This window comes from Spermophilus citellus, assembly GCF_964194105.1.
Source record: "Spermophilus citellus genome assembly, chromosome: 10".
Lineage (NCBI taxonomy): Eukaryota > Metazoa > Chordata > Mammalia > Rodentia > Sciuridae > Spermophilus > Spermophilus citellus.
Genome location: NC_138197.1, coordinates 38,470,897 through 38,491,790, shown reverse-complemented (window position 1 = coordinate 38,491,790; position 20,894 = coordinate 38,470,897). Strand labels below are relative to the sequence as shown.

The following is a 20,894-nucleotide window of genomic DNA, read 5'->3' as shown; positions in this document are numbered from 1 at the left end:
CAGTCTACTCCATTACTAACATGGTTGTTAAGTTTTAATAAGTGTTTGAAAGCTGTTATTTGATCCTTGCCAAGCATATTAATGTGTCTTTTTTTAAAGGGAGTCCATATAAAATATTGTTTTTCAGTGCGAAGATTATTTAGACTAGTGGGAACCTACTATCATTGTAAAAGGTCATAGATGTTTTATTTTTATTGTTTTTAGAATGGTTGGAAAGGGTAGGTGGACAGAAAATGGCAAAGATCATAGTAATTTAAACTTGGGAAGCATAGCTGGTAGGTGTTTTAATGTTTCAGTTTAAAGTTATCAGCAGCTATTTAAAGATTCTGGGTCTACTTATTTTTAGAGTTATCTATGATGAACAAAGGATTTTCTTTCAGTTTGTTTTCTACTCTTTAAGTGTGGTGTGCAAAAATTTAGAATTGGAAAGAATGTAATAATGCAGATCTGTAATTTTTTTTTTTTAACTGAACTCCAACATAGACTTTCCAAACTCTTCATTCATGGTGTTATAAACTTGTCATTAGGTTTGATTTGAAATCATTTATTATATTTTTGGTAGAATGGTATTGTTTTAGCATTTCACTTATAATTTTGAGCATTAGAAATCCATCAGACTTTTAAGGTTTTTAAGTAGAAATAATATTAGAGGCTGTCTGTAATTAATGTAGCCTCTGTTCAGATTTTTTTGTTTCTGTTTATTTTTATTTTTGAATTGACTGTGATAACTTGGTTTTTATATTTTGTGAAAATATATAATATTGCTTTTGTTTAGCTACTGTGTTATTCCTAGAATATAGAAAAAGTCCTTCTGTGCCACATAGATTTCACTAGTGTGCAGATAGTAACTAAATATGTTTCATAGATTTTCAAAGTTTATTTTATTTGAATTTTAAAAAGCTGTTTTTGGATTTCTTTCTACATAGTGTTCCCCACTCCCAACATTTCCTCTTTCTATCCAGGTGTCTCACTGAAAATTCAGCAATACTGGATCCTTTTTGTTCAGCATTTTTTTGTTGCTCCAAGCTATATATCTTTCTATTTAGAAAGAATAGAATTTGGTTTCCTAATTCTTATACAGTACTTTTTGTGTTGTACTCTTCTGTCTTATTTTTTACTGTTCACTTTGAAATAATTTCAGACTTAGAAAAAGAATAATATCTTGTACCCAGGTTCATTTTACATAATCAATGCAGTTATTAATGTTGATGCTTTTTTTCTGTCACTCTTGCTGTGTTTATTAATTGGAATTTTGTAAGGAAGTGCTATCCCTTCTCCCCTGTTCACTTAATAAATTATTTACTTATAACAGTATGCATGGATGTTTATTTTATTCTAGAGGTTATATCTCCTTATGATTACTGTTGCAGGAATTGTCAAAGATTTGACATAGAAAACCATCTTTTTTTTTTTTTTTTAAGTTGTAGTTGGACACAATACCTTTATCTTATTTATTTATTTTTATGTGGTGCTGAGGATTGAACCCAGGGCCTCGAACATGCTCTACTACTGTGCTCTACCACTGAGCCATAATCCCAGCCCCCAAAACCATCTTTTAGTTGACTTTTCTATCCTTTTCACATGCCCCATCTTTTAAATACCTTTTTTTGTTTGTTTGTTTTTGTAGATGGACACAATACCTGTATTTTTTTCTTTATGTGATGCTGAAAATTGAACTCAGGACCTCACACATGCTCAGTAGTGCTCTACTACTGAGCCACAATCCCAGTCCCCCATCTTTTTTAATTGTGATGAAAACCACATAACATAAATGTTTCATCTCAACATTTTTAATTGTGCAGTACAGTAGTATTGACTGTATACACATATTGTCAGTAGCTCTCTAGAATTTTGTCCTCTTGCAAGACTGAAACTATAGCCATCTCCTCTTTTCCTTTTCTCCAACCACCACTCTCTGGCAACCACCATTCCACTATGTGTTAAGTACTTTATAGAGTTTAAGTACTTTATAGATACCTCATAAAAGTGAATCATGTATTTTTCTTTTCACAAATAATTTATTTTACTAAGCATTGTTCTCAAGTTTCGTCTGTGTTGTAGTCTGTGACAGTATTTCCTCTTTTTTATTGTTGTTAAGCCTGAATGGTATATACCACATTTAATCTGCTCATCTGTTGATATACATCAGTATTACTTCTACTTTTTTATTATTGTGAATTGTAATACAACAAATGTGGGAATGCAAAGATCTCTTTACGATCCTGATTTCAGTTCTTTTGGATGTATACCCAGAAGTGAGATTGTGGGACTATATGTATGAGTAATTCTGTCTTTTAATTTTTTTGAGGGGGCTGGGGATGTGGCTCAAGCGGTAGCGCGCTCGCCTGGCATGCGTGCGGCCCGGGTTCGATCCTCAGCACCACATACCAACAAAGATGTTGTGTCCGCCGAGAACTAAAAAATAAATATTAAAAAAAAAAATTCTCTCACTCTCTCTCTCTCTCTCTCTCTCTCCTCTCTCTCTCTCTCTTTAAAAAAAAAAAAATTTTTTTTTTTTTGAGGAGCCACCATCATTTTAAAAGTACTTTCCAGAACAACAACATATTCCAGCTTTATCTTACATTACTCCTGCCTCAGCCCATCAGCTAGTTCTCCAAGGAGCCCTGTGTTTTTTTTTTTTTTTTTTAAGAATAATATTTAAAATTCAGTATTTGGGCATAAGCTTTTTGTATTGGTACTGGAGCAGTCTGCCTTTTATTACTAACCTATTTTTTTTTTTTTAGAGAGAGAGAGAGAGAGAGAGAGAATTTTTTAATATTTATTTTTTAGTTTTCGTCAGACACAACATCTTTGTATATGGTGCTGAGGATCGAACCCGGTCGCACGCATGCCAGGCAAGCGCGCTACCGCTTGAGCCACATCCCCAGCCCCTATTTTTTTTTTTTTTAACTCAGATTTCAGATAAAATTTGTTCTGATTGTGCTTGAAAAGAATGAAAGGGAAGGAGACAGTTTTCCTTTGTTTACATGATGTTTTCTCCCTTAGGATTTATGTGGGACTTCAAGATAGTAGGGCTCTCAGAGAAGTATCTTGTGAAGCAATTAAGTATAATTGATCAAGGTGTTGTTGATATTCATCATAGTAATGCCTTTATTTGGAAAACAGTTCTTAATTATGTAATTTTACCAAATAATTCAGATTTTAGAAAAATTTGATAACCTTAATAATTCTGAATCCCCAAAAGAGCATAGTGAATTGTAGATGTTTAGTATTCTAAGCATGATTCTTACAAAAAATATTATAAAACTACCTGGTATAGCTATGCTACTTTTGTTCTTTTTTCATACTAAAAATCACCTGTATGAATTCATATGATATGTCTTGAACTTAACAGGTTAAGATGGTTTGAACATAGCACTGTAACTTACGGCTCTTTTTAATTTTATTGTTTTTACTAGTTATACATGACAGTAGAATATATTTTGACACATTATATGTATAAGGAGTGTAACTTCCCATTCTTCTTGTTGTACATGATGTGGAATTACATTGGTAAACACAGGAAATTAATGTTCTATTCATTCTTTCTTTCCTATTCTCATTTCCCTTCCCTTCATTCTCCCTTGTGTAATCCAAAGTACTTCTAATCTTCCCTACTCTCCCACCCCCTTATTGTGATTTAGCATCTGCATATCAGAGAAAACATTTGGCCTTTGGTTCTTTGGGATTGGCTTATTTCACTTAGCATGATAGTCTCCTGTTCCATCCAATTACTGGCAAATTCCATAATTTCATTTCTCTTTATAGCTGAGTAGTATTCCATTGTGTAATTGTACCACATTTTCTTTATCCATTCATCTGTTGAAGGGCACCTAAACTGATTCCATAGTTTAGCTATTATGAATTGAGCTGCTATAAACATTGATGTGGTTGTGTCACTGTAGTGTGCTGATTTTAAGTTCTTTGGGTATAAACCGAGGAATGAGATAACTGGGTCAAATGGTGGTTTCATTCCAGTTTTCTGAGGAATCTCCATACTGCTTTCCAGAGTAGTTGCACCAATTTGCAGTTTCACCAACAGTGTATAAGTGTACCTTTTCCCACACATCCTCACCAGTGTTTATTGTTACTTGTGTTCTTGATAATTGCCATTCTGACTGGAGTGCGATGGAATCTTAGTGTAGTTTTAATTTGTATTTCTCTTAATTGCTATATATATAATTTGTTGACCAGTTTTTGTATTTCTTCTGTTCTTCCTGCCCTTTTTAAAAATTAATTAATTAATTATAATTAGGTATATATAATAACAGAATGCATTTTGATTTATCGTAAACAATTGCAGCACAACTTTTCATTTCTCTGGATATACACAATGTAGTGTCCCTCCATATGTTCAGTCATACATGTAATTTAGGGTAATGATATCCATCTCATTCCACCATCTTTCCTGCTCCCATTCCCCCTCCCCACCATTCCCTCACATTTACTCCATCAAAATTCCTCCATCCCCACCCCCACCCTTATTATGGATCAGCATCCACTTATCAGAGAGAATATTTAGCTTTTGGTTTGGGGGGATTGGCTTACTTGGCTTAGCATGATATTCTCCAACTCCATTCATTTACCTGTAGATGCCATAATTTCTTTGTAGTCTTTTAACAAGTGCATGGTATCTATTTACTTTACCTACTGAGTAGAAAACATTTCTCTTTGTTACCTCTGTGAGATTTGGCATCATTGAAATCTTATTTCCATAGATGTTTATTCTATTTTTATTAAATTCCATTTATATTCAATTATTTTGTATCCCATAAAGTTGTATTAAAGAAAAAATACACTTCCCTAGCCTCTAATCTTCTCTCTCTCATGCATAAACTTTTAATCAACTTCTTGTTTTGGATATTGTCTGGAATATTTAAAAAATGGTTTATTTTGAACATAATTTGAGTTTACTGTCTGGAACTCTAGCATTCCCACTACTGTTCATTTCATAATGGGTGCTTGGTTGTCTTGCTGTCATCTGTTGCTTGAACGTGTTTAGTCAAGTGAAGTTACATAGCAGCAATTTTGGTAGTAGACTGGCTGCATTCCAAGATTTCATGGGTAATTCTGTCTTGACATTTAATGAGCCGATGAAACTGCTGAAAAACTGGATGTGATATCTGTAGAAAGTTTGCCCTTACCTTGTCTTTGTGCAGATAATATTATGGTTAACCTACATCAACTTCCTGTTGTAGCCTATATTCTCAGTGTGGTTTACAGTATTTGGGGGTGCCTGAGAATTTTAAATTCAGGCCACAATGTGATTGAATCAGATGAAGCCACTGGAGTTTCTAGTACAGATTTGGAGTTAGATTTTAGAAATGACAGAAGCCTAATTTCAGTTTAACTAATTAAACCATTCTGAGGTAATGCAGTAAAGCATACTCTCAAGAGTTGCCAGATTTAATTAGCACTGACTCCACTTTTAAAGCATGAGGTTAATCTTCAGCATCACCTAAACTTTTTCATTTGTTCTGGGTTCAGAATGTTCAAATAAGCTTTTACAACTATTTATTTATTTATTTTTAAAAATATGGACACAATGTCTTTATTTATTTTATTTATTCTTATGTGGTGCTGAGGATAGAACCCAGTGCCTCACATGTGCGAGGCAAGTGCTGTGCCACTGAGCTATAACCCCAGCCCCAACTATTTTTTATTTTATTTTAAACATAAGGGACTTAAATCCATATTTACAAACCTAGTAACCTGTCTAAAACTGTTACTTGTTGGATATAACTATAATAGTGTTTTTCTTTGAGACACAGCAGTGTGTTCTTGCTTCACCAAGTTGCTTCTGCCTATTAGAAAGAGATTGTATGGCCAAATAGTGGAGAAGCCAATTTTCTAACACATGTGACAACTCTGCAAAAGTAATGGAGGATTTCAGAAAAAAATCATTGGACTTTGTATAAAGGGTAATGTCTAGTTCTGCAGATGCAAAGTCTCACAGTCAGAAAAGCTGTCAGTCCTTTAATCTCTTCAGAGAATCCTTAATATGCTTTCCACATCATATTAGCAACAAAAATGACAAAAGCATTTATTTATAACAACAGTTATCATCATCATTAATATTGCTATTATTCAAGTGCTCTTACCCCTTATTTTTCTTTCTTTCATTTTTTTTTAATTTATGGAAAATTTTAGATATATAGAAAGCAGACTAAAGATCAACATGAACCACCTAGCTTCAACTAATACCAGTACCAGGCTAATATAGAGTACAACATGTCTTAAGGGAAGTGCCAAGGAAATGGTGGAACTGGATTCATTGATGTAACTTTTTTCTTGATACTTCAAAGAAATGGAAGAATTAGGGTTTGTTTGTTTGTTACTCTTACAAATGTCACCTCGTGTTTTGAAATGTAAACTTGTAAATGTGATATAAGAAGAAACTTCTTTGGTTTTTTTCATTAGAGACTTTTTTTGGGAGTGGTTAGTTTAACCTGTAGTGGAATTAAGTATCAGATAGCTGGGAGGAGGGAAAGATCAAATGAACACAAATGAACAACATTTAATTGTTCATGACTTTCTGAGCATGATAGCTGTAGGCCAAGCCTGAAGGTAACAGGTATGATCTATAAAATAGGAACAGATTAATTTCATTGTAGGCTATATTGTCACCAATGTGAAATTCTAATCTGTACAATCCAACATGTACCACTAGCCAGATGTAGCTAAGCTATGGAGTACTAAAAGGATAACTAGTCTGAATTGAGATGCACTTTAAGTAAATACATAATAAAAAGACCTAACTAGCATCAAAGACCTCATAAGATCTTAAACTACTTTAATATTATATCTTGAAATGTTTTCATTTGGGATATGTTAGATTAAGTAAGACATATAGCATTATTAAGATTATTCTCTGCTCCCTTTCACTTTTTAAAATGTGGCTTCTTGAAAAATTAAAAATTAACACATAGTCCACATTTGTGGATTGTATTCTATTTCTCTTGGAAAGAACTATTTCAGACCCATCCCTTTGTAACATGTGCAACAGATGAGAACAGAAAGAGAGGGAATTAGAAGAAACAATGTGATAATAAAATTGTTTTAAAACTCTTTAGCACATCTTAATTACATTGTTTAATTTGAAATGGACAGGAATTGATGTATCTTGTTTTAGTATCTTACTTCATTCCTGTCCTTTCTCCTCCTCCCAAAGAAAAGGGAAGGAAGAAAATCGGGAGGGGAGAACAAAAAACCTTTTATTAGTTTTTGCTTTAAAAATAAGAGAGTAAGGAATACCTGGAATGGCCTGTTTTCTAATGGATAAAACAAAATATCTTCAGTTGTAGCTTTTCAGATATTTTAGTTTCTGGCTGATGCCATTCTAAAATCCTTATTGCATTTGTTGAATAGGTATTGCTGAATACCTCTTCCCGTTCCTTATTTTTTTTTCTTAAGTCCTTTGCTCCCTTTTCTTCTTCCTGAAACTCTTACTTACATAGAGCATCCCATTAACTCTGATCCAAATCCCAGTTTTATCACGTAACTGAGGTGAATATGAACAGAGCATTTTTGATTAATCCATTATCTGCAGTTCTGAAATCCACAAGCTCTGAAGACCAAACATTGATTTTTGTTAATTCAGCTAGTGGAAAACTGATCTAAGCAATGTTAGACTATTTATGGTCTTTATGTATGCCAATTTGTTGGAGCACTCTCTGTTATAGAAGTGGTACTATGTTTGTCAATGAATATCTTCACTGGACCCAAGCAGAGGTGTTAGTGCTATGGAGGTGTGTTCTAAATACAGCCCCACCCCCCAGAGTTCTGAAATATAGCTGGCCCCAATTTAAACAGAAATTGGAAATGCTTTGCTAACCATATTCTATATTTAAAATAAGATATTTCTTTTTAGCATAAACAATCTAAACATGGTGGCAAAGGTCAATGAGATGTCCCTGACACAATAGCTTTGTCCTGTCATTCTCCTTAGTGGGCTTTCAGATACAACTTGTTTTTATAGTTTTCTTTGTCCTAGAATTGAATACCTGCTGCAGGGAAATAACCTGCTTCATGCTGTCCCCTCTGAGTTCCAATGTGTTTTTTCTGCCTCATTCAAAGCATTTCTTTCATAAGCAGTCAAATATATTGTGTGCATCTTTTATTCTATGCTTCTGTATGTTATTTGATTCTGAAAAACCTTTATCGTTTGTCAAAATTCAAATTCTTCAAGATGGATTTCTTTTTTTTATTGATTATTTAAAGCATTACATAGCTCATGATATATCATCTTTCATACATTTGACTCAAATTGTGTTTTGAACTCCCATTTTCACCCCAAATACAGATTGCAGAATCACATCTGTTACATATTCACATTTTTACATAATGCCATATTAGTGACTGTTGTATTCTGCTGCCTTTCCTATCCCCTACTATCCCCCCTCCCCTCCCCTCCCATCTTCCCTCTCTACCTCCCCTGCTGTTGTTCAATTCTCTCCCTTTTTTTCCCTCCCCCTTGCCCCTCATGACCTCTTATAATTTTATGTATCAAGATGGATTTCAACTACTATTTTCTGAAATTTTTCCTGATTACGTATAGGCCGGAGAGGGTGTCTTTGTGGTTATCATATGAAGAGTTTACCTTCCTGATAGATTGTGGTAATCCCTTAGCACTAAGAGGCCCTGTTCCAAATGCTTAGCATTTATCATATCTTCTATGGTGATTTGCATTCTTTAGATGTCATTGTTGATGTTATTTGATTTGGGGGGAGATGGGGTGAGGGTCTAGTAGAGCAATAAAAGGAGACTCCAATCTGATCCTTTTGTTTACTCTTTTATTACTTTGTGTTAACTAACAAAAGCAAATAACAAAGATAGGCATAGGAAATGGGAATAAGGTGCCCAGGAAATAGAAAGTTCTATATTGGTTTTATTGTCCATTTTAACAGACCATTATCACATAGTCTTTTCTATTTATTTATTGATTTTTATTTTGAAGCACTGTAGTTTAATAATTAAATTTAGCTATTTACATTTAGGGACCAAAGCATTTCAGTAATAATTTTAACCAGCAGGAACTAGCATTTACAAAGCACCTACTATATCTGATATTGTATGGTATATTTAACATTATTTTATTTAATCTTTAAATAATTCAGTGATGGTAGTGACTCCCTCTCTGTTTCACATGTGAGAAATTGCCCAAGAGTATTCAATGAATGATAGAGCTTATATTTGAAATCCAAATTTTAATTTCTGACACAAATCATTTGCTGATCATGTAAGATCTACATTCCTCAACCCCTAAAGGGGATTGAACTCAGAGCCTTTTGTGCAGGCTCATGAACACTCTACACTGACCTACTTCCTCAAGACTTTTGGGAGAGGTGTGTGATGGGATACTGGGGATTGAACCCAGGGCCTTATATGTGCTAGAGAAACACTCAACCACGGAACTGCATCTCCAGCTTACCCCCAGACCTTCTTAAATTTTATTTTTGAGTCTGAGTCGCTCAGGCTAGCCTCCAATCTGCAAGCCTCCTACTTTAGTTTATCAAGTAGCTGAGATTACAAATGTGCATTTATGTGGGCCAGGAGAGATTTTTAAAAAGCAGAGGAATGAAGGGGAACTGCTGAGTTGAAGATGAAGAATTGTGTGAACTGAAAAGATCTTTTGGAACTGTGGCTTTTGTTATTTTTCTCAATGTGATCTTCAGTTTCATTCTTAACTCATTATCCAAATTCTTAATCATACATCTTTTGTTTAAGGTATTTATTTATCAATATGAACAAGCAACAAATATTTCACGGTGATATAGCAGGAATTGGTAGACCCGGTGGTGTTTTTGAAATGGAAATATAAATATTATTTTTTTACGAAGGAGTTTAGTGTTTGGTAGTTTGAGAGGTACAGACTGGAGGATCACAAATTTGGGCTAGACTGGGCAATTTAGCAAGACTCCATCAAAATAAAATTAAAAACAAAAACAAAAAACAGGGTCAAGGATGTAGGTCGGTTATAGAAGTTGCCTAACATGTATGAGGGTTCAATCCTCACTATGACTGAAGCCAAAAAAAATCTTAGATCAACAATTAAATTTTAGTTTGATGGCTAACCTTTGAATGTAGTATTCAGCAAAATTAGTTTAATTTGTTAAATGTAAGCTAATACTGAATGATTTGAGATAGTACTAAAACTAGGAATAAAGTCATAATCCAATTTTTTTTTTTTTTTTTTTTCAGTACTGGAGACTGAATGCACTCTACAATGGAGGTGCATCTCTAGCCCTCTTTATTTTTATTTTTTTTAATTTTTGAATCAGGGTCTCACTATATTGTCCATGCTGGCCTCATACTTGCCATTCCTTCTGCCTCAGCTTCCCCATGTTGCTGGGATAATAGGGATGTGCCACCAGAATTTTTTAAATATCCCATAAGTTTATAAGTAATAGTTAGAGTTTTATGATAAAAAGTTATTTAGCACCTGTGTTGGGTGCTCTTTAAAAGGATGATAAACTCCCTCTGATAGAGAACATTGTCCACTGGTAAGTATATTACATTTTAGATGTGGTTTCAATACATTTTCTTGGAGTTGCAGATGGAGATATTGCAATAGAAACTGCCCAGACCTTAGACTAGAATTTATGATTTTGTCAGTTTTAAAAATGAGGTAATAGCAGAACTCATAGAACATGGTAGGCTCTTTGAAAGGTGTTTCACAGAGAAAAATCCAGGAAATCTTCAAAAAAGGAAAGAGAAACTGGTGAAATGAAGAGATAAAAAGCAGTCCTGGTTATAGAAAAAGAAATAGGATAATATTGTGCCATAGAAGCTCGGTGAAGAGTTTTAGTGGGTGGTGAAGAATATTGACTATTAAAATGAGGCAAGAGCAAAGACACAAACAAACAAACAAAAAAAAAAACCAGAAAGTAGTCTTTGACCATTTTCAGCAGTTATCTCATCTGAGTAATAGTTGGAGGCCAGTCTCAGGGAGTTTAGGGAATTAATGTTAAAAGGTGGAGGCAGCTGTCACAGGTCATATGCAAGAAATATGGCAGTAACAACAGTGGAGTAGTTATCAAAGGGAGCACAGAGTCATTTAACTTAGAGACAGTATCTTTCTAAGATGGGAGAATTTCTGTATGTTAAAGGAAAAAAGGAAGGGGGCTCTATAAAGGGGAAATTGAAGCTTCTGGGAAGAAAAAAGTATTTAGAAATTCTTGAAAGAGGGGTTGAGGAAAAGACACTTGAGACGAGATAATCTCCTTATTAGAAGGGGGGCAAAAATAAGTTTTAAAGTAAACTTCCCCACTAAAATTTCCTAAACTGAATATTTAGTAAAGAAAAGTTTTTTGTTTTGTTTTGTTTTGTTTTTTCACTCTGATTAAAATTTCCGGGCAATAATGATTAAATAGGATTAGGAATTCTTTTCTTTTCTTTTTTTTTTAAATTTTTTTAGTTGTTGATGGACCTTTATTTTTTATTTGCTTATTTATATGTAGTGCTGGGGATTGAATGCAGTGCCTCACATGTATGAGGCAAGTGCTCTACCGCTGAGCTACAACTCCAGCCCCAGAAATTCTTTTTATAGGAACTCTGCTTTTAAGAGGAGTGAAGAATGTATCTGTTCTCCAGAAGTGGATGGTATGCCATTGTTTTACATTGATTTAAGTTTTGGACAAGAACACTGTTCAGTGCAAAACTATAGGATCTGAGGATATGAATATTAAATAAGTACATTTTCCTTCCTGTTTTTAGAGGAGGTTTCTTAGGAACTCTGTACAACTGAGGTTTCTAGTGAGGCTCTGATCCTGCTTCTAGCATTATAGGCATTGACATTTTAAAATGTAAATTCAAGTCCTTTGCATTTTATAGATACTACTTATAAGAGCCTTGATAAACTATAAGAGCTGTGGGGGGATCTTTGTATAGGGATGATGATAGTAATCATGGTAATCAATTAAATATGCTTTTTCTCTTAATCAACAGTTATTTTGTTCCACATGTGTTGTCTTCATTCTCCCTAGTCCTTCTCTGACACGGGGTTTTTCTACAGATAGGCACCATTTAAACCCTGTAGTTGGAGAAGCCAAGTGTTTAAAGTAACCATTTTAAACATTCAAGGTTAAGAAAGCACAAAAGGTTTTTAAAAGATAGGTACAGAAACAGAGGCTATTTTATTTATAATAAATGTTTTATTTATAATAAATGTATTAATTTCAACATTAAAAAATCATTTAAAAAATGTTTATAGTTTTTTGACAGGCTCTTTGATGGGAACTGTGGAATGAATTTGAGGTTCCTGTTATCCTAGAACTCAAGTTCTAATCAGATACATAAACAAATATTCAGCTCCTTTTCGCTTCTTAGTCCTTTACTCTTTCACATTGTTTTGATATTTGACCCAAAATTTCAAGATATAATATACATATTATAAAAACATCCAGGAAGGGTCTAAAAAATAAATTTATGTTTCAAATTAAAGAGAAATTAATTTAAGAGAAATGGGATTTGGATGAGTATTTAGTGTTTTAGTTATGTTTTTGACTTTGGGAAAACTAATTTAAGTACAGATTTATATAGTTGGGCTTAATAAGTGTTTTTATGTCTGATATAGACAGATTTAGTAAAATGTCTCTTCCATCAGATATAAACCAAATATTTATTGAAATTTGCTAATGAAAATGTAAGGATATAAGACAGTTTTGCTTGATCAGTTTCCAAGTGCTGGGTTTGTCTGTTCTTAGATGTTCAGCAAGTGTTTTTAAGTTTTTAGGAGAGATAAAGATAATATCTGATTGTCCATTTAGTTAATAATAGTGTTGAGTTACCTGGACTATTACTAATTTTATGGGTTTAAAAAGTTAATATTTGTATGTCAGCTTACATCTGAAGTCTTTTTTGGCATCATTGGGGGACAGATGTGGTTCATGTGTACATGTGTTTAGTACCAGAATAACATTTTTGAGGCTAATTTGCCAACCACACAGGCTATTTTAAATGGTAGGAATAGTCTCAGTTGAGGATTTAAAGTTGGTATTTTGGAAGGTTTACTCCATCTTTGAAAACAGCTGTGTTAAAAAATAGTGTTGCTGTTGGGTGATTGGAGATGTTAGTTTATCTTTGTTTTTGGTACTCAGATTCTAAACTGCATATACTTTTATGATAACTACCTCAGGGAAAGAGAGATTTATTGAGACAAGTTTTACCTGTTAATTCTTTGGTGGGTTTTTTTTTTTTTTTTTTTTTTGGTGGTGCTGGGGATTGAACCCAGGACCTTGTGCATGTGAGGCAAGCACTCTACCAGCTGAGCTGTATCCCCAGCCCCAGTGGTAGTTGTTTTAAAAACAACATAAAATGAAAAGTATGTTGAATGAAAAGAGTCCTTAAAACACATCTGTTCACAAGCTAAATGGCTTCATACGAATCTGTTTCCTAAGATGTAAAAAAGGCAAAACTCCTAGGATGGAACTAAAATAAGTTGTAAAACAATTTATGTGGTAATGTATGTTAAGATACATCATGCTGGCCATGGTGGCACAGGCCTGTAATTCCAGCATTTGGGGAGGCTGAGGCAGGAGTATTACAAATTCGAGGACAGCTTCAGGACCTGGCAAGGCCCTAAGCAACTTAGTAAGACCTTGTCTCAAAATAAAAAATAAAAAGGGATGTAGCTCAGAGGTAGAGTGGCCATAAAATTCAATCCCCAGCAATATGTTCCTTCCCCAAATTATAATTTGAAAACAAATACAGAAACTTAAGGTGATCCCAGTACATTTTTTCCAAATTTTTAATTGGTGCATCATAGTTGTATATAATGCTGGGATTTATTGTTTCATATGCATATAACAATATAATTTGGTCAATATCACTCCATGTTTTAGTTTGATTTTGGGTGTTTTGGGGTTTTTTTATACTGAAAATTGAACTCAGATGTGCTTTACCACTGAGCTACAGCCTCAGTCCTTTTAATGATTTATTTTGAGACAGTCTCAATTGATTAGGGTTTTACTAAATTGCTGAAGTTGACCTTGACCTTTGAATCCTCCTGCCTCAGGTTCCCAAGCTGCTGGGATTATAGGGGTGCACTGCCATATCCGCCACTCCCTGTATTTTAAATTTTCATTTAATAGAAGAATTGCATACTAAATCTAAAATTTCCAGAATTTTTGGAAGGAAGAGCAATAAGAGATTGAAGGGGAAAATGTTTGTGTATGATGAGTATTTGAAATAATTCTCATTAAAACATGATGTTGTGAAAGCATTGCTAATAGTGTTACCAGAGTCTTAGGCCAGAGAGGGCCTGACTTTTAGGAGTCCCAGTAAACCAAGTCTGGGCACTTTGCCCCAAACATCAAACAAAAAAAGTATTGGTGAAGTAAGAAAGGAATTTATTCACTATAGATATGTTGGGGAGATTGTGAAAATCCAGTATCTTCAGCCCCATCTTTGGGGTTACTGACAAGAGTTTAGGGCTTAAATAGGGGAAGAATTAGGGCATAAGTCACAGAGGTATGTATGCATAATTAAGCAGTCTTGGTCAGACTGAGGTTTGGTTGATCATTATCTCCTGATTGGTCAGGCTGAGCTTTAGAATGCTGCTGATCCTGGTGGGTAATTTCTATTTATCACAATCTGGAATCCAGATTGACTTCAGGAGAGAATGACTCAGAGAAAAGGACAGAGCCAAAAAGCAAGATAGTGTTAGTTCTTTAATGTTCAGGGCAATAATTGGAGACTTCTAGGTGCTAGGTTTGGTATAGGACATTGTTTACAATGGCATTTTTTTACAGGCATTGTTTACAGTGGCATCTGAAAACCTGTTAATTATGATGTCCCTGTAAACTTTAAAAATACCTCGGTTACTTTTATTTTAGAGAGGATTACCAGGTTTACTTGTTACTTAGTTGCAGAGAGGGTGTCATAAACTCTAGATACTTTTGTGATAGTAACCTTAGGGGAGTAAGAGCTTTATTGAGACCCCTTTTATCTGTTAATTTTTTTTGGCGGTTGTTATTCCAAATAATAACAACAAAATAAAAAGCATGCTAAGTGGAAAGAATCCTAAGAACACATTAACTGTTTACAAACTGTGTGACTTCACATGAATCTCATTTTCCTGCTACCATGAAGATTAAGGAAGCAAAGGAGACAGGCAAAAATGAAGGCAGAGAGGCCATGCTTTTTTCCTGCTTTTAGTTACCCATGATACTTGCAGGCCCAAGTGAAAAGCAGCCTTTAAATCCTGATACAATAGGAATAACTAGGATATCTCTTGGATTTTGATTGAATAAGCAGTTGTATAATACATTTGAAAGATAAATACCTCATCCTCTTCTTTCTCTTCAAATTTAAACTTGAAGGTTATGAATACTGATGGCACTGGAAGACGAGTACTAGTGGAAGACAAAATTCCTCACATATTTGGTTTTACTTTGTTGGGTGACTATGTTTACTGGACTGACTGGCAGAGGCGAAGCATTGAAAGAGTACACAAGCGAAGTGCAGAGAGGGAAATCATCATAGATCAGTTGCCTGACCTCATGGGACTAAAGGCCACAAATGTTCATCGAGTCATTGGTAAGTAAGTGCAAAATATCTTAGAAATGGAAACTAGAAAAGAGGAAAGATAGTTAGCAGCTTGTGAAGCAGCAGTGTAAGTTGTTGATGTTCAAGGCATTATAGAAATCTTTAATTTTTTCACATTGACTTACCATTCTTGGCCTCACAGTTTGAATTAAGGGACAAAATACACATGAATAAGCATTCATACACCTTCATCAAAATAATTTTATTCTATGGTGTGAATAATGCACCTTATTTTGAAGCTTACTGTACAAAGGAAAGTATTTTGTTCCAGGTATGATAAGGCATGCCTGTAATTTGAACTACTCAGAAGGCTGAGGCAGGAGAATCACAAGTTCTAGACCAGTCTGGGCAATTTAGCAAGACTTTGTTTGAAAACATAAAAATGGCAAGGAATGTAGCTCAGTGGTGAAGTGCCCATGGGTTCTATCTCCAGTGATGGGGGGTTCGGGGGAGGCACTCTGCTATACTTTTATTCTCTATTAGTCCTCAAATTGCTTGTTTTTTGAGAAGAGAATTAGAACTCTAGATTGGGAGCAACATAGTCATAGGTCTTTGTGAATCAAATATGTATTAATTCAGAAGTGAAGTGTGTTGATTAGTCAACATGTGTGTCCTTCTGTGCCCTTTCATAAATTAATTTAATCTTTTAGGTTCTAATCCCTGTGCTGAGGAAAATGGGGGATGTAGCCATCTTTGCCTCTATAGACCTCAGGGCCTTCGCTGTGCCTGTCCCATTGGCTTTGAACTCATCAGTGACATGAAGACCTGCATTGTCCCAGAGGCTTTTCTTTTGTTTTCACGGAGAGCAGATATCAGACGAATTTCTTTGGAAACAAACAATAATAATGTGGCCATTCCACTCACTGGTGTCAAAGAAGCTTCTGCTTTGGATTTTGATGTAACAGACAACCGAATTTACTGGACTGATATATCACTCAAGGTTAGCAGAAAGAATTGGAGTATTAAAGCTGAGACTAAGAGGGAGAATTTCTTGAATTTCTGAATCTGCATGCTATTATGGCCTCTATCTCTCATTGCTCAATAGAGTTCAACAAATGACTTTAACTTTTGTAAGGAAGTGAAGGGGAAAGCCTGCTTAGTATATTACTAGGAGCCTTTTATGCAACATACTTTACTAGAGGTTCTGAATCTGCAAGACATAATCTTTATCCACTTTATTATATTTCAGGATGATAAATGTTATTTTTTGCAGTTAACTGAGTAAAGAGTTGTATGCTTCACATAAAGTGGCTTATAAAGGCTTCACTCTTGACTTAATTTAAACAAAATTTTGAAGCCTGAAAGGTAGAAAGTGCCATTTGTGAGTTACAGCATGTCTTAATATTCTTTTCCCTAGACTAAATATTGAGAAGCATACTGGGATAGAAAGAGAAACTCCTTACTAAAATCTGGAATGTAATTTTTCCTTTTTCCAGATTGTTGGGGGCTCATTCAGATACCTTGTGTAAACTCCTGTGTAATTTGCAAAAAATATGAGTTCTTGGAGCCAGAATAAAGTGTCTACAGCATTATGGTCACATGTTTTTCACTGATTACTAATAAATTTTAAGAAACTCATTCCATTGTTTTAGTAGAATAAATTTTTGTTTTTTAAGAGTTTTTCATGATTTTTCTCTCTAAAGTGGCAGTAAAACTCACACAATTGGATTTATTAGATATTGACATCAGATTTTTCTTTGCTTGTAAACTATATGAATTTTATTAGGAATCATTATGTCTCTTGACATTTCTGCATCTTTCCATTTTCAAGATAGCCAGACCAAACCTTTCTGAATAGTGTTTTATACTTGTAACATGTAACTCAGTTGTGAATTTTATCTTTGCAGACCATCAGCAGAGCCTTTATGAATGGCAGTGCACTGGAACATGTGGTAGAGTTTGGTTTAGATTATCCAGAAGGCATGGCAGTGGACTGGCTTGGGAAGAACTTATACTGGGCAGACACGGGAACAAATCGAATTGAAGTGTCAAAGCTGGATGGGCAACACCGTCAAGTTTTGGTGTGGAAAGACTTAGATAGCCCCAGAGCTTTAGCATTGGACCCTGCCGAAGGGTAAATAGCTTTATATATGCATTTTTTGAAACTACATTGCACATTTTGAGGAACATGACCTTGATTTCTTAAATAATGCTCATAAGTTATATGACAACTAAATAGCTGATAGGCTTTATCTAAAACCAGTAATTGAGATTTCACTGGTTAATATTAATTATTAACTAAAGTCTATTTCTGTTGTTACTTATATTGGGTGAAGAAAGAGTAAAATGGATTCATAATCATATATTACTGATAAGTATTTGTAAAGTAAAGAATAGCCCTTTTAAACATAGAATCAACCTGTATTTGCTTGCACCCACTTCCAGAGTAAATAACTAGATTACAAATCTATGATAGTAAACTCACTAAAACAACATTGTATTTGAAGAAATTACTATAGCTATGCCCCCTTTCCCAGGGCTTTGCTTTTTACAGTTTCAGTTAGCGTGGTTCAAAATATTAAATGAAAAATTTCTTTCTTTTTTTTTTTTTTAATTTGGTAACATTTTGTTTTATTTTATTTTATTTATTGGTTGTTCACAACATTACAAAGCTCTTGACATATCATATTTCATACATTAGATTGAAGTGGGTTATGAACCCCCAATTTTACCCCAAATGCAGATTGCAGAATCACGTCGGTTACACATCCACAATTTTACATAATGCCCTATTAGTAATTGTTGTATTCTGCTACCTTTCCTATCCCCTACTATCCCCCCTCCCCTCCCCTCCCATCTTCTCTCTCTACCCCATCTACTGTAATTCATTTCTCTCCTTGTTTATTTTCCCATGCCCCTCACAACCTCTTATATGTAATTTTGTATAGCAATGAGGGTCTCCCTTCATTTCCATGTAATTTCCCTTTTCTCTCCCTTTCCCTCCCATCTCATGTCTCTGTTTAATGTTACTCTTTTCTTGCTACTCTTCCTTCCTGCTCTGTTCATAGTTGCTCTCATTATATCAAAGAAGACATTTGGTATTTGTTTTCAAGGGATTGGCTAGCTTCACAAAGCATAATCTGCTCTAGTGCCATCCATTTCCCTGAAAATTCTATGATTTTGTCATTTTTTATTGCTGCATAGTACTCCATTGTGTATAGATGTCACATTTTTTTTATCCATTCATCTATTGAAGGGCATCTGGATTGGTTCCACAGCCTAGCTATTGTGAATTGTGCTGCTATGAACATCGATGTGGCAGTATCCCTGTAGCATGCTCTTTTAAGGTCTTCAGGGAATAGTCCGAGAAGGGCAATAGCAGGGTCAAATGGTGGTTCTATTCCCAGCATTCCCAGGAATCTCCAAACTGCTTTCCAAATTGGCCGCACCAATTTGCAGTCCCACCAGCAATGTACAAGTGTACCCTTTTCTCCACATCCTTGCCAGCACTTGTTGTTGTTTGACTTCATAGTGGCTGCCAATCTTACTGGAGTGAGATGGTATCTTAGGGTGGTTTTGATTTGCATTTCTCTGACTGCTAGAGATGGTGAGCATTTTTTCGTGTACTTATTGATTGATTGTATGTCCTCCTCTGAGAAGTGTCTGTTCAGGTCCTTGGCCCATTTGTTGATTGGGTTATTTGTTATCTTATTGTCTAATTTTTTGAGTTCTTTGTATACTCTGGATATTAGGGCTCTATCTGAAGTGTGAGGAGTAAAAATTTGTTCCCAGGATGTAGGCTCCCTATTTACTTCTCTTATTGTTTCTCTTGCTGAGAAAAAACTTTTTAGTTTAAGTAAGTCCCATTTGTTGATTCTTGTTATTAACTCTTGTGCTATGGGTGTCCTATTAAGGAATTTGGAGCCCAACCCCACAATATGTAGATCGGAGGCAAGTTTTTCTTCTATCAGACGCAGAGCCTCTGATTTGATATCAAGCTCCTTGATCCATTTTGAGTTAACTTTTGTGCATGGCGAGAGAAAGGGATTCAGTTTCATTTTGTTGCATATGGATTTCCAGTTTTCCCAACACCATTTGTTGAAGATGCTATCCTTCCTCCATTGCATGCTTTTAGCCCCTTTATCAAATATAAGATAGTTGTAACTTTGTGGATTAGTCTCTGTGTCCTCTATTCTATACCATTGGTCCACCCGCCTGTTTTGGTACCAGTACCATGCTGTTTTTGTCACTATTGCTCTGTAATATAGTTTGAAATCTGGTATCGCTATACCTTCCTGCTTAGAATTGCTTTTGCTATTTTGGGTCTTTTATTTTTCCATATGAATTTCATGATTGCTTTATCTATTTCTACAAGAAATGCCGTTGGGATTTTGATTGGTATTGCATTAAACCTATAGAGAACTTTTGGTAATATTGCCATTTTGATGATGTTAGTTCTGCCTATCCATGAACAGGGTGTATTTTTCCATCTTCTAAGATCTTCTTCTACTTCTCTCTTTAGGGTTCTGTAGTTTTCATTGTATAAATCTTTCACCTCTTTTGTTAGGTTGATTCCCAAGTATTTTATTTTTTTGAGGATATTGTGAATGGAGTGTTTTTCCTCATTTCCGTTTCAGAAGTTTTGTTGCTGATATACAGAAATGCCTTTCATTTATGTGTGTTGATTTTATATCCTGCCACTTTGCTGAATTCATTTATTAGTTCTAGTAGTTTCTTTGTAGACCCTTTTGGGTCTTCTAGGTATAGAATCATGTCATCCGCAAATAGTGATAATTTAAGTTCTTCTTTTCCTATTTTTATGCCTTTAATTTCTTTCGTCTGTCTAATTGCTCTGGCCAGTGTTTCGAGAACTATATTGAATAGAAGTGGTGATAGAGGGCATCCCTGTCTTGTTCCGGATTTTAGAGGGAATGCCTTCAACTTTTGTCCATTCAGAATGATGCTAGCCTGAGGCTTAGCATAGATAGCTTTTACAATGTCAAGGTAAGTTCCTGTTATCCCTAGTTTTTCTAATGTTTTGAACATAAAGGGATGCTGTACTTTGTCGAATGCTTTCTCTGCATCTATGGAGATGATCATATGGTTCTTATCTTTAAGTCTATTGATGTGGTGAATAACATTTATTGATTTCCGTATGTTGAACCATCCTTGCATCCCAGGGATGAATCCTACTTGATCATGGTGCACAATTTTTTTGATGTGTTTTTGTATTCGATTCGCCAGAATTTTATTGAGGATTTTTGCATCTAGTTTCATTAGAGATATTGGTCTGTAGTTTTCTTTCTTTGAGGTGTCTTTGTCTGGTTTCGGAATCAGGGTGATGTTGGCCTCATAGAATGAATTTGGAAGAGCTCCCTCTTTTTCTATTTCCTGAAATAACTTGAAAA

At 34.8% G+C, this 20,894-nt stretch overlaps 1 protein-coding gene across 1 annotated transcript in view; it reads left to right on the top strand.

Moving 5' to 3' along the window:
• Positions 1-20,894, top strand: part of LRP6 (LDL receptor related protein 6) — a 186,384-nt gene that overhangs the window by 113,759 nt on the left and 51,731 nt on the right. The window contains exons 8-10 of the mRNA XM_081311482.1: positions 15,321-15,537; positions 16,197-16,486; positions 17,394-17,620. Of these exons, the coding sequence (XP_081167608.1) occupies positions 15,321-15,537; positions 16,197-16,486; positions 17,394-17,620 (734 nt within the window). The remainder of the gene's footprint in view (positions 1-15,320; positions 15,538-16,196; positions 16,487-17,393; positions 17,621-20,894) is intronic.